This window comes from Cervus canadensis, chromosome 3 (genome assembly GCF_019320065.1).
Source record: "Cervus canadensis isolate Bull #8, Minnesota chromosome 3, ASM1932006v1, whole genome shotgun sequence".
In the NCBI taxonomy this organism is placed as follows: Eukaryota; Metazoa; Chordata; class Mammalia; order Artiodactyla; family Cervidae; genus Cervus; species Cervus canadensis.
Genome location: NC_057388.1, coordinates 86,738,808 through 86,751,898, shown reverse-complemented (window position 1 = coordinate 86,751,898; position 13,091 = coordinate 86,738,808). Strand labels below are relative to the sequence as shown.

Genomic DNA, 13,091 nt, shown 5'->3' with positions numbered 1-13,091 from the left:
GATTACAAATCAAATTAGGTTCATTAGAAACTCAGAAAGTCTTTTTCACCTGAAGTAGGAATACTTAATTGAGTAAAGGTATAACTTAACAGAAGACAGTGGTTTTGATTCAGTGCATAATGTTTAAGACATAAACGGCTCTGAAATATTGTGATTTACTCAGAACTTTTGAGGAGGATAAATTACTTCTGTGGAAGTCATTCATTCATTCTTAGAATCTTTTGATGTCCATCACTTTGCTACACAACGTAAAACATAATTTTGAATTGGTAGAAAGAATGGGTATGTAAGAATGGACTAAATGCCTATTATTAAGTTGCTTGAATTTTTTATTATAAAGATACACTTATTGAATACAATTTGGGAAATTGTAAAGATTGACCTGTAGCCTCATCGCCTGAAGATAACCACCTAACAGTTTGGAGTGTTTCCATTATTTTATACATGTATGGTGTGTAGTGTTATGTATCCACATGTACACACATATATATACACCCATTCCCATACACTACAAATGAGGATTAAGCAATTTTTTTTTATCCTATCTAGTATACCTTTCCATATGAATAGATACTATATCCCGGTATTCTTTTAATAACAGGTTAGTATCAACTCTTAAGACTTTTATCTCATTGTTGGCTACAGGATAGTCCCAGTTTTTCTTTAAATTGCTGTTTCATTTTGCCTGTTGTATTTTTGCTGTTATAGATATTGCAGTGAATACCCCGTATGAAAATTTTGCAGGTATTCATAATTATTCCTTAAGGGAAAACTCGCAAACTAGAACTTCTGGGTCAAAAGAATTTAAGGGTTTTGATACCTTTTCCTAAATGGCTAAGAACATGTTTAATGACACTTCAGTTGGATGCTGTCTTCCCCTGATGAACACAGGTTTATCTCCTGTGGCTACGACAAACAACCTGTTGGGCAGAAATGGCATCGCGCTGAGTTGGGGTTGGCGGCTCCTTGAATTAGCGGGGAGGCGCCGGCGCGTTCGGCCTGTTTCTAACCGGCGTGTCTTTGTCTCTCTCCCTGGGGATCGCTGCCGTCCGTGCGGGCCGAAGCCTCGGGAAGCCGTCGCCCCGCAGCGCCGCCGCCCTGCGCCCGGCCGTCCCCGGGAGCCGCTGCCCGCCCGCGGGCGCCGTCACCACGCGCCAGGCCGCCGCCAGCTGCCGCGCCAAGCTCCGCGGCGGCGCCGCCCGGGAGCGCCAGCACGCCGCCCGCGGCCTCGGGAAACCCGCGGCCCCGTGAGCGGCGCCGCCCGGCCGCGCCCGGACGCCGCCGCGCTCCGCGCCGCCCAGTACCTCAGGCCTCGCCCGTCGCGCCTCTCCTCCCGCCGCACCCGCCGGAGCTCTCAAGTCCACTCTGGCGTCGGCGATCTCCCCGGGGGCCTCAGCTACCGCCGCCCTGCCGTCACCCCGCGCTTTACCGACCTCTGTCCCACGCAGCCCCTCAGGAGGACCGTGTGCCTTAGGGCCGGCGGGTGCGAGGACAGCCTCCCTGCTAGTCGTTACTCGGAGAGCAGTACTTCCTCATCCCGTCTGCCACAATCCCGGCTTCTTTGAGAATCTTGCCACTGGAGAGTACCATCCTCTTTCCTCCTCCTAATTTGTCGAGTTACTTGTCATTTCCCTTCATTATTAGTTCTTCAAAGACTAGCTCCCATTTTAATCTTCTTCACCTCAAATCCCATCATCACAGGCTGGTGACACGCGCTGTCCGGAGTCGTGTGACCAATAACTGTGGGTAAACTTGAATTCCAGCCTCCAGTCCCCTCCGTGTAACTTCATACCCAGTGACCATTTGTTCCTCTCCGAATCAGCCCTTGCTCCCAGGTTCTAATCTGCCATCCCGGGGCATCCTCTACTGGGTTTGCACCGAGGTTGGTGCGTCTCCTGGGCTGCTTGGTCTGTGACTGAGCAGAGTCGGGGTATTTAGTGAGACGCCATACTCCTCCAACGAGCAACTTCGGCCTGCGTACTCCTCAGCAGCCTGACTGAAACTTTCTTAGAACCGTGCTACATGAGCCTAAGGCTCTTCTTGCCCAACCTCCCTCTCCTTTTCTAGGTGTCAGACTTGCATTATGGTATGAAGACCACGCCCTGCTCCTGATTCTTTCCCTCTTTCCTTCACAGATGTCCCCTCAATAAAAGTCTTCTAAGTTAAAACCTGCCTCCGTGTCTGCTTCTAGGAGTGGTGGTTGTTATTCAGGCACCAGGTCATGTCTGACTCTTTGTGACCCCAGGGACTGCAGCATGTCAGGCTTCCGTGTCCTTCACTATCTCCCAGGATTTGCTCAAATTCATGTCCACTGAGTCTGTGATGCCATCCAACCATCTCATCCTCTGTCACCCTTCTCCTCCTGCCCCCAATCTTTCCCAGCTTCTAGGAGGACCTGAACTAACACCTTATCAGTCATTCCACTGTGATCACCATCTTCCTATCAGCTTGGATCCCTTGTTCACTGACAATTCATTAACTTAATTTTCCCCACTATCAGCCCTTGTCACTTTCTTGTCTAGCCTAGATCCTGTGATCCATCACTATTATCATCCTCCTTGAAATATAGTCCCCTCAGTGGTCTTGAACTTCAATTTTTTTCAATTTACTTTCCTGGTAAAATCTCAACTCTGAATGAACTTTACTGTCTGCCTTCCATTGGCCTGACTGGGACAGCTGGACATTTTCTTTAAGAAAATCACAGTTTTACTTTGAATCCTTTATCTCAAACCTCAAATTGGTGCTATTGTTCCTACTATAGTCTCAGTTTCCCACTTCTGTTTATACCTTTTCATCTCTCCTCAAAATTTTCCAATCTCCTCCTCCCTGTTTACTTTAAATTTCCCTTGAAAAATACATGTTACATACAAACTTTATCTTCCCAGCACAAGACCCTCCACTCCCAACCCAGCTGCCTTGGTAACCACCAACTTCCTTTTAGTGACTGGAGGAAGTTTCAAAGGCCAGCTCCTCCTCTCAACCTTTGGATCTCAACCTTTCCTGCCTCTACAAGGACTTTTTTCTTTAGGCTTTCCCTTTTCTTCTGCGATGTCAATTTCTGTCTTGAATAAATCATTCTCATGAGCCTGCAAACACACTCCAGTACTCTTAACCAAACCTTCCCTCAGGCACATCTTTTTCATCTATTAGCCATTTCTCAGCTCTCTTTCATGACCAAACTTCTTTAAGGAATTATCCTATAGATTGTCTTCATTTTCTGACCTTACGTTCACTTTCACAGTGTGACACCCCCACCCCCACTCCTGAAAGTGCCCTATTTGAAGCCTCCACTCACTTCCATATTGTTGTTCAGTCGTTAAGTCATGTCTGACTCTTTGTGACCCTATGGACTGCAACAGCCAGGCTTCCCTGTCCTTCACCATCTCCCGGAGTTTCCATATTACCCTATCCTATCCAAAAGGATATTTTCCTGTCTTCACCTTGACCACTCCCTGCTTCTTTAAAGGTTCTCTTTTCATATTCAAGACTATTCTGTCCAGGTTTTCTTCCTGCTTTACTGTTTGCTCCTAATGTTATGCTCTATCTCCTGCCTAACTTTGAAAAGTTGACGGTTTTTGTTTTGTTAAAACCTCCACTGGGTCCCTTTTTTCTTTCCATGTTCTTTCCCAGGAGGATCTTATCAATTGCCATGGATTTAAGTCCTGGCTTTATGCTAATAAGTTACAAATTTATGATTCCTACTTTGATCTTTCCTCTAAGTTTTAGACTCACATATCTAGTTGCTTGCTTAATTAATATCTTCCTTTGATTGACTCAGATCCTCCAAACTTAACATGTCCAAAATCTAATTCCACATTCTCACCCCAAACCTGTTTCCCCTGTTACAGTAAAAAGTGCCACCATACAACCAATTTCTCAAGCCAGAAACCTATATATCGTGCTTGATTCTTTTCATCTCTCCCATACATCAAGTAGACCAGCATAATATAGCCATTTGGTCCCCCAAATGTATCTTTAATGTCTTCTTTTCATTTTCAATGCCATCACTTAATTCTAATCATGTTCTCACCTGATTATTGTGACAGCCAGCCTACCTGTTGTCTCTACTTTCACTCATGACCCTTGACCCACTTAAATACATTCTTCATAGAGTGATGACAATGACCTTACTCCTCAATTGAATTGAGTAAATTGTAAGATAAAATCTAAACCCTTTATCATGACTCACAGAGTCCTGCACAATCTGACCCCTACCTATCTCTCCAACCCTATCTATGCTCCTCTCTTATTGCCCACTATGATGTAGCCACGCTGGTTCCTCCAACATGCTTTTCTGCCCCACAGGGGCTTAGCGAAAGTGAAAGTCGCTCTGTTGTGTCTGACTCTTTGTGATCCCATGGACTATAGAGTCCATGGAATTCTCCAGGCCAGAGTACTGGAGTGGGTAGCCTTTCCCTTCTCCAGGGGATCGTCCCAACCCAGGGATCAAACCCAGGTCTCCTGAGTTGCAGGTGGCTTCTTTACCAGCTGAGCCACAAGGGAAGCCCCAGGGGCTCAGTAAATGCTGTTATCTCTGCCAAGCTGCTCTCCTTGGTTAGCCTCTCCCCAACAACAATCCTTAGATAACTGCTTAAATATAGCATCTTTAAAAAGCCCTGCCCAGAGCATTGTTTGCAGATAGTGCTCACCTCTCTCCTCTCATTTGTTTTCTCACTTCTTTGTTTCTTTAAATTCCTTATCTTGATTTGTACAATTATTTGTTTATTTACTTTTTGTGTCTATGTTTCCCATACTGGAATGAATGAAAGAGACTGTGTCTGGATGTCTAGATTCTTCAACATTGTGTTTCTAGCCTGAAGCACAATACCTGGCACATATTAGGTGAACAATAAATATCTGTTAAAGGAATAAATGAACACATTTGCTAATTTTTCTGTTGGGAGTTCATTTTTTATTGATTTGTAAGAACTCTTTATATATTTAAATCACTAACCATTTGTTTATTCAATATGTTGCCAATACTTTGCCCCTTGTCTTATATGTACCAATTTAATTTGTAGTATCTTTGATATACAGAAATGTTACATTTTTTATTTAGGTAAATCTATTTGTCCTTTCAAGATTTCTGCTTTTGGTGATGTGTTTGAAAAAGTCTTCTTCCAGCTCAATGTTATATAAATATTTGTCTATTTTTTCCTTTAATTTTTTTAGATTTAAATCTTTATTCCAAATGGAATTTATTTTTTGATATAGATATGATTAAGGCTCTAAATATTTATTTTGTTGTTGCATCATCACTTACTGAAAACTCCCTCTTCCACTGTTTTGAAAATTCTACACTTATCAAAAATTAAATTCTTAAATATATTTGAGTGGTTTCTGGATTTATTATTTATTTGCTTGTTTTTTGGGGGAGGGGCATCCTTCTATATTCCTGAACCATGTTTTAATTATTGTCATTTTGTAATCTGCTTTATTGTGTGATTAACTTTTTAATGGGGTAAGCATTACTCTTCTTATTCAAAATATTTTCAGCTATATTTGTGCTTTTATTCTTCCAGATAAACTTTAGTTATAGTTTGCTCAGTTTCCAAAAGAAACTGGCATTTTATTTAGAATTGCTTTAACCTCATAGATTAATTAGGGGAAAATGCCCATTGTTGTACTAGTTATTTTGCCATTCAGGAACTTGTCACACGTCAGGATTATTGAAAGCTTCCTATATATTTTTCAGCAATTTTGTAGGTGGTGTGTGTTTCTTGTTAATTGTATTATTAGATATTTTATGTCTTTGTTGGGATCACATTCCTTTCATGTTTTATAACTGGTTGCTCCTTGTTGGGTCAGGCTATTGATTTCTGTAATTGGTAACTTTTCTGTACTCTTTCATTAATTTTTCTAGTTGATTCTCTTCTAAGTAGACAATCACTTGAAATATACTTAATAGTGATTTTCTTTCTTTACAATATTAATACCTCACATGTTATATGATGGTATTAATCTTAATTTTGTTCTTATTCCTGACTTTTTAGGAATACCAGTAATATTTCACTAGCTTTGAATGTTAGCTGTTTGATTGAAATAAATCTTTATCAGGCCAAAGAAGTGGTTTCCTGGTTCAAGCATTCTAAACATTTTATTGGAAGTTGTTGCTGAATTATATTAAATGTATTCTGGGCAAGAAGAGATGATCATATGGCCTATTGTTATAATAAATTACATTAATAGATTTTCTTAATATTGGATTATTTCTGTATGAGATGTATCCTGTTTCATCATAGTGGGTTTGTTTTCCTCTTTCAGCATAATACTTTGAATTCAGCTCCTTACATTTTAATTAGAATAACTGCATTTATATTCATGACTATGTTTGGACTATAGCTTTGCATTTTTAAATTCTGTCTTAAATAGCTTCAAAAAAATCTTGTTCCGTGTCCTAGATTAGTATAGAGTGTAGGAATTGTCAATTCTTTGAAGGTTTGGAGGAACTTACCCACCACACTGTTTAGGGCCCAAGCTTTTTTCAGGGTAAGTGAGTGGAAGATAACTCTCTAAAAAAATTTAAGTTTTCTTCTATGGTTTTGGCTTAGACAGGTTAACTACTATTTCTTGAGTATAAATTTTAAATAGTAGCAACTTTAAAGCAAATCATGCCTTTTTATTTAACAGTTTACCAGTCTTCTACATATAATCTTATAATTGAAAATATTTTTCTCTATATTTATAGTTATAGCTCTTTTCTCATTTCTAATCTTTTTAGTTACATTTTCTTTCTTTTATTAGACTTGGTGGTCTTCTAGAGAAACCAACATTTAATTATTTTTTCTATTTTCTACATCGTTAATATAACTTTTAATTTTTAAAAATTCCTTCCTTGTTCTTAAGTTTATTTTGTTGTTTTCAGAATATTTCTTTTTAATTAATGACTTAATTCATTGATTTTTATTTCTTTCTTATTTAATAATAGGACACATAAGGCTATACATTTACCTCTGAACAGTGACTGCATCTTAAAGGTTTTGGTATATAGTTCTTATTTGTTGCTATTTAAAAAAAATAGATTATGATTGCTGTTTTCATTTTGTTTTGACTGGTGTTATTTAGGATAGTGTTGTGAGGTTTTGTTATTGTTAACCCTGATTTTTTTTTAATAAAAAATAAATTTATTAATATTTATGTTGCTAATTCAATAAAGAGGCAATTTTGTTTGAAAAAAGTGAAATTATCCTTGAAGTTATCTCAAGTTATATGCAAGCATTATCTAGAGTTCTTTGTTATGAGATCCTACTAATTGCACTGACTAATGGTGACTATACTGGCTACTGACAACAGGGATTTGGTATGCCATTATAGTCAATAATTTACTGGAACTATGATTTATATATAGTATCATATTCATTCATGTAAAAGGCAAAAAAGAGCTTTAATAATGTTTATCACCTCAAAAATCCTCAGGTAATATGAAACTTAAAAGGTCATCTAAAAATTAGAAAAACTCATTATCAAAGTTTATGAAATCAGGGGGATTTGAGAATTGTAAACAAGGAGTTTGAAGATTTTGGCATTGGAACAAGTTTTCTTTTAGATTTGGAAAAGATTGGTTTTAAAAATATTTATTTTTATACTTACACATGTAATTCATATACATCAAATAAAATAAAGATCACCTGTAACTCTGTCACTCAGTAAAACACTGTTAACATTTTGTTATATTTTCTTCTAGGATTGTTTCTGTATATCCTCTTTCATTCTTTCTTCCTTTGGACAGAATTGGGCTCATATTCTTTTGCATCCTGGTTTTGTTTTTTTAGTTATTATTTGTTAGCATTTCCCAATGCTATAAAGAAGTGGAAATGGTTAGGAACTAATTTATTTCAGTATTAGTAACATAAGGATTGGGCTCTTCTTGCTGTGGTTTCTACTGTCCAGACTACTTGCTTTCTAACCCTGGTTCTTAAAAGAGTCGCCTAATAATCTTCCATTTAATTCTTTAATTTCTGTCATTGGCACTCAGGAATTCTGACTGATATAGTGATTTTCTTTTATTTGATTCATAGCATTTTCAGAATTCTAGTGCCAAGAAATATGCATGTGTGTACAAGTGTGCACACAAATGCACACACACCTAAGCACACACACACCCATGTAAGTTTACTTGCTTATTTTGGATTCACAGACCACATTCTTATATTAAAGCTTCTGAGAAGTTATGCATTAAAAACCTGCTTTAAAAATATGCATTTCAAACATTTCATTACAGAATACTGTACTTTTTCCTAGTAGAACTGGTAACTTCTTAAAATAAAACTTTAGGAAGCACTGATTTTGTTTATTAGCTTAGCAGCAGCTTGATGGCCCTTTCTCTTGGGTTCCACTCATCAGTTGAATTAATACTGATTTAGCATATTGAATAAGTTTCTTTTCTGGAGCCTCTTCTTGTGTGCTGAGAAGTTAGTTCCAGCAATACCTAACAATTTGATTTCAAAATTACCATCAGACCCGGGTAAGAGAGACCCTTGCTTTGGGACCCATTCTTTATATGGCCCTGCTCTGGCCCTCTTTCAGTCACTTTTGAAGAGTCTGTGGATCTAAGGGAATATGCCCACCTGGACCCTGAACACTCTTCTTTAGACTGCATTCTGGGTGCCTGGGACCCAGGATTCTCAATCCAAACAGCCTCACCTTCTGGAGCCTCGTCTAGTCCATCCTATCATGCCACTTGAGTTCTCTTAGGCCTAAAGGATGGTGAAAGGGTGGCTATTTGAAGGGTGTGACAGCTTGGTTCTGCAGACGGGAGTCCACATCAGTGTATGTGGGGCCCCTCGCAGTGTGGGATGCAGCTGGGGTATGGTATAAGGGCCAGTTATGATTAGGCTCCCATGTTCCATTATGGGACACTGAGGAATCCAAGGATTCTTAACTTGAATGTAGCCTTCCAGGAAATTATGAGGGCATATACGTGAGCATAGAGCAATAGAAGTCATTTAATAGTTTGTTGGCTTGGTTTGTAACTTTGAAAATATTTGGATGTAGGTTACTTCTACTTTTCTCTTGTCTTGGCCCTGTAAATATTAGGGGTGAGATTGGTGCTCAGATGGCTAGAAGCAAAAGTTACAATCCTGGGGGAAGTGGCACTTGGAAGGTCTTGGGGCCTCAGAGGAAAGTGGCAGCAGGGTGACACTTGGTGATAGAACCCAGGGAGGTAGGATATATATATATATAGATAGATATAGATAGATAGATAGATATACATATATATCTAGATATATCTATATCTATACATATATAGATAGATGCAAGCATTTTATATATATATGTGTGTGTATATATATATGATATATATATAGTTAGATGATAGATAGGTAGATAGATAGTAAGGTTGATAGATAGGTAAAACCCGGCTTCCCTGGTGGCTCAGATGATAAAGAATCTGACTCTGTGGCAAGAGACCCGGGTTTGATCGCTGGGTTGGAAAGATCCCTTGGAGAAGGGAATGGCAGCCCACTCCAGTATTCTTGCCTGGGAAATCCCATGGACAGAAGAGTCTGGTGGACTACAGTCCATGGGAAGGCAAAGAGTTGGACACAACTGAACGAGTTTCACTTTTCACTAGGGCCTTATGGAGCCTGAAAGTTTAGCATGAAGCAACAGAGCCTTCTGTATTTGAATGAAATACAAATTAGATGATGAGTGTCTCAGCAGTGGTCATAGGTCACAGTGGGTTAAAGACTAGAGTCTAAGTCCTAGGCTTTCCAGAGGCCTCCAGAATTCTGTACTCTTAACAGCCTTGCAAAAATATGACAGATTTTTTTTTCCCCCACACTAGTGAGTGAAAAGTTCAGAATCAGATTGAATTTTACTTAGAAAATTAAAGTAATAGTACCATCTCTTATCCCTGAATGTGGTGGTGTGAGTCATACTACCGCAGTATGTGCAAAATGGTACAGAAAGAAGCGTGGACTGTCTTGGAAGTGTAAAAGAGGGACCTCCTTTGGTCTGGAAGTTAGGATTAAGTTCTTGAAAGAAGTAACATTTAGCTGAGTGATGGACAGTGAGCAGAGTTTTCAGGGACAGCATTCAATGGAGGAGGGAAAAGGTCATTGCAAACAGGATGAAAGGCTGTATGGGGAGGTTGGAAGTTGAAGAGGACACAGTGAATTAGAATTGAATAAAGGTCTGCGTGGTGTGGGAGTTGAAAGCAAGAAGGACACTGTGAACAGAAAAGACAGGAGAGGAATCCCGAGGCCTGATCACACAGGGCTCTCTAAACCATGCTGTGAACTTCAGGAAAACAGCAGACCATGGTTCCTACCTTCAATGAACTCAAGGTCTAGTGGAGAAAAAAGTCTAGTAAAACAATAATTAAAAACAAAGAGGTAGTGTGAAAGTGTTCATTGCTTAGTGGTGTCCAAATCTTTGCAACCCCATGGACTGTAGCCCACCAGGTTCTTCAGTCTATGGGATTCTTCAGGCAAGAATACTGAGTGGGTTGCCATTCCCTTCTCCAGGGGATCGTCCTGATCCAGGGATTGAACCCAAGTCTCCCGCGTTGCAGGAGGATTATTTTATCATCTGAGCCACCAGGGAAGCTTACTTAAAAAAGAGGTAAGTGCTACACTAAAGATATGCTCACTGTTATCTGGCATCCTGGGAAAAGGAGCATCTTAATTATTGCTGAGTGAATCAGAGAAGGATTTTTCAAGGCTGTGAGTGTTTGAGTTGCAACTGAAAGTTTGGAAGCTTTCCCAGTAAACAAAGGGAAGTGAAAGAAAGAGAAAGGGAACAGCAAGGGCAAAGACATGGGATTAGGAAACATTCATATGGATGGAATTAGGGTGCATGCCTTATTAAGAGCTTGAATGTTTTCCTCTGGATGATGTCAAGTCTTTAAAGACTTATGAGTTGACTGGCATAATTAGAAAGATCAGTCCAAGGACGATGGAGAGGATAAGTTTGAGAGTCATGAAACTGGTGCAGGGGGATGTGGTAAAAATTTGTTGCCATAATACAGGTGAGAAGTAGAGCTCCTGAAAGATAGAATTTGTAGTGGGGGTGGGGGGAAGATCAAGGGATGTTTTGGACATAGAAGGAACCAACTGGTTTTCCCAGATCTTTGTGCCTTACTCTCACTTTCGCTTCAGACCACCAGTATATTAAAAATGGGCCAATCTGTGGAAGGAAGGAATCTGATGACTCAATTACAGTAATGTGTCAATGACTGATAACAGCTGGGTATCGCTTCTCGAGGACTTTGAATTTAAAAGAATATGTATGAGTTCCCTGGTGGTCTAGTGGTTAGGATCTGGCACTTTTACTGCTATGGCCCAAGTTCAATCCCTGGTCAGGGAACTGAGATCCTGCAAACTGTTCAGTGTGGGGAAAAACAAAATCTGAAAAAGAATGAATATATATGTGTGTAACTGAATCAGTTTGCTGTACATGTGAAACTAGCACAACACTGTTAATCAACTATGGCCAATACATTAAAAAAAAAAAGAATACTCTGAAATGGCAATGAATGTGGAATGATGGACTTCAGATGCTTTGGATCTTGGCAGGGAGGTATTTACTGGGTGGGAAAAGGAAAAAGAATTTCCTGACTTCTCTTACCTCAGTGGTTCTCAACGAGGGGCAATTTTGCCCTTTCAGCAGACATTTATTTGGCTGTGTCTGGAGATGTTTTTGCTGGCACAACTTGGGGTGGAAGTGCTAGGGATTAGAGATGAGGTAGAAATGCTGGTAAAATGCACACCCTAAAACAAAAAATTGCCCAGCTCAATAGGCAGTGTAGCCAGGGCTGAGAAACCCTGCCTTAAACCATGACATGAGTGACTCTATATTAAGTCTTGCCCTATCTCTGAGTTACATAATTATTAGATTGAACAATCATGACTTGAGGGATGAAACCATAAAGTGACTTCTATTCTTGTCAACTCTTACTTTAAAATGCTTCCACGGGGCTTGTCCTGGCCCTGGCCTTGGATGAAAACTTGGGCCCATCTCATGAATTTTCTGGTCACTGGCATACAATGAAAAATGTCTTTTATTCATTTTAAACCACAGAGTATATTCTAAATTCAGTAATTAGAATGTCTAGTCCCTTGTAATAATCAAAACTTCAAGCTTGATTTAAAAGGACGAGGGTGTGGCAGGCTTCTTTCCTGTTAGTGGTCCTACCCCCACCCCCACCCCAAAGCTTGTATAGCCTTGGGGTTGGAATATGGGGTAGAGAAACGGGGACAGGACTGAGACAGTTCTTAGTGAACTGATAGTGCGATGAACTGGTGTGGAGCTCACTGGAGTGCCTGGCAAGTGTTTACAGCTGATTCTAGCTCCTTGGAGATTTCCAGGGTCCCTCTCACTTGGAATTCCCCTCTGTAAGTCATGCACTTTCCTCTAGGCAGGGCTTTTTGAAAAATCTGTGGTGAAGAACTAGGATTATGTGTGTGTGTGTGTATGTATGTATGTGTGTGTGTGTGTGTGTGTGTGTGTGTGAAAGAAAGAGAAAGAGAACAGGAACAGTAATTTTTAATTATTTCCTGTCTGTTATTGACCCAATAGTTTTGAAATATATGATAAACCTGAATTGCTAGTAAAATTTAAAACAAATGCAAAATATAAAGCTGCATTTTAAATAATCACATTCTGCAACACAAAATTACTCTGTCAAACCGCTACAAAATTTTCCTTAAAGCTTACTTTCAATTTCTGTCCTTTTTCAACATTACAGACTGGGAGCCAGCACCAGTCCTCAGACTGGAGAGCACTGATCTAGCTCATTGCTTGCCCCTTCCTTTGTGCCCTGGAAATGTGACATTTGGTTTCTTTTTTCCGAGGCCTCCTCCCCTCACACCACCTGAATATTCTCTCTCACTCACGTTGCCAATGTCATTTGGCCAATGAAAGACACAAGGCATCACCTGCTCTGACTTGGTCTTGGAGCACAGATTGCCTACCGGGGCTGCCTCTGCCTACTCACCTCCCAGCCGCTAGCCCACAGGCACTCCCCAGGTGGGGTCGACAGAATTGAGAGCCCTCCATCCCCACCCCCTACAAGATATCCATACCTGATCCCCAGAACTTATGAGTATAATTGCTTTATGTGGCAAAAAGGACTGTGTCAAAGTGGG

The 13,091-nt window shown here is 40.1% G+C and overlaps 1 protein-coding gene and 1 non-coding gene across 2 annotated transcripts in view; both read left to right on the top strand.

Annotated features, from left to right (window-relative positions):
• ZNF800 (zinc finger protein 800) overlaps positions 1 to 2,168 on the top strand; it is a 49,283-nt gene extending 47,115 nt beyond the window's left edge. The window contains exon 6 of the mRNA XM_043463637.1: positions 1,065 to 2,168. Within this exon, the coding sequence (XP_043319572.1) occupies positions 1,065 to 1,251 (187 nt within the window). The 3' untranslated portion in view covers positions 1,252 to 2,168. The remainder of the gene's footprint in view (positions 1 to 1,064) is intronic.
• Positions 2,169 to 11,238: 9,070 nt separating this feature from the next.
• Positions 11,239 to 11,310, top strand: TRNAK-UUU. Its single transcript has one exon. It is a non-coding gene; the product is annotated as a tRNA-Lys (tRNA).
• The last annotated feature ends 1,781 nt before the right edge of the window (positions 11,311 to 13,091 follow it).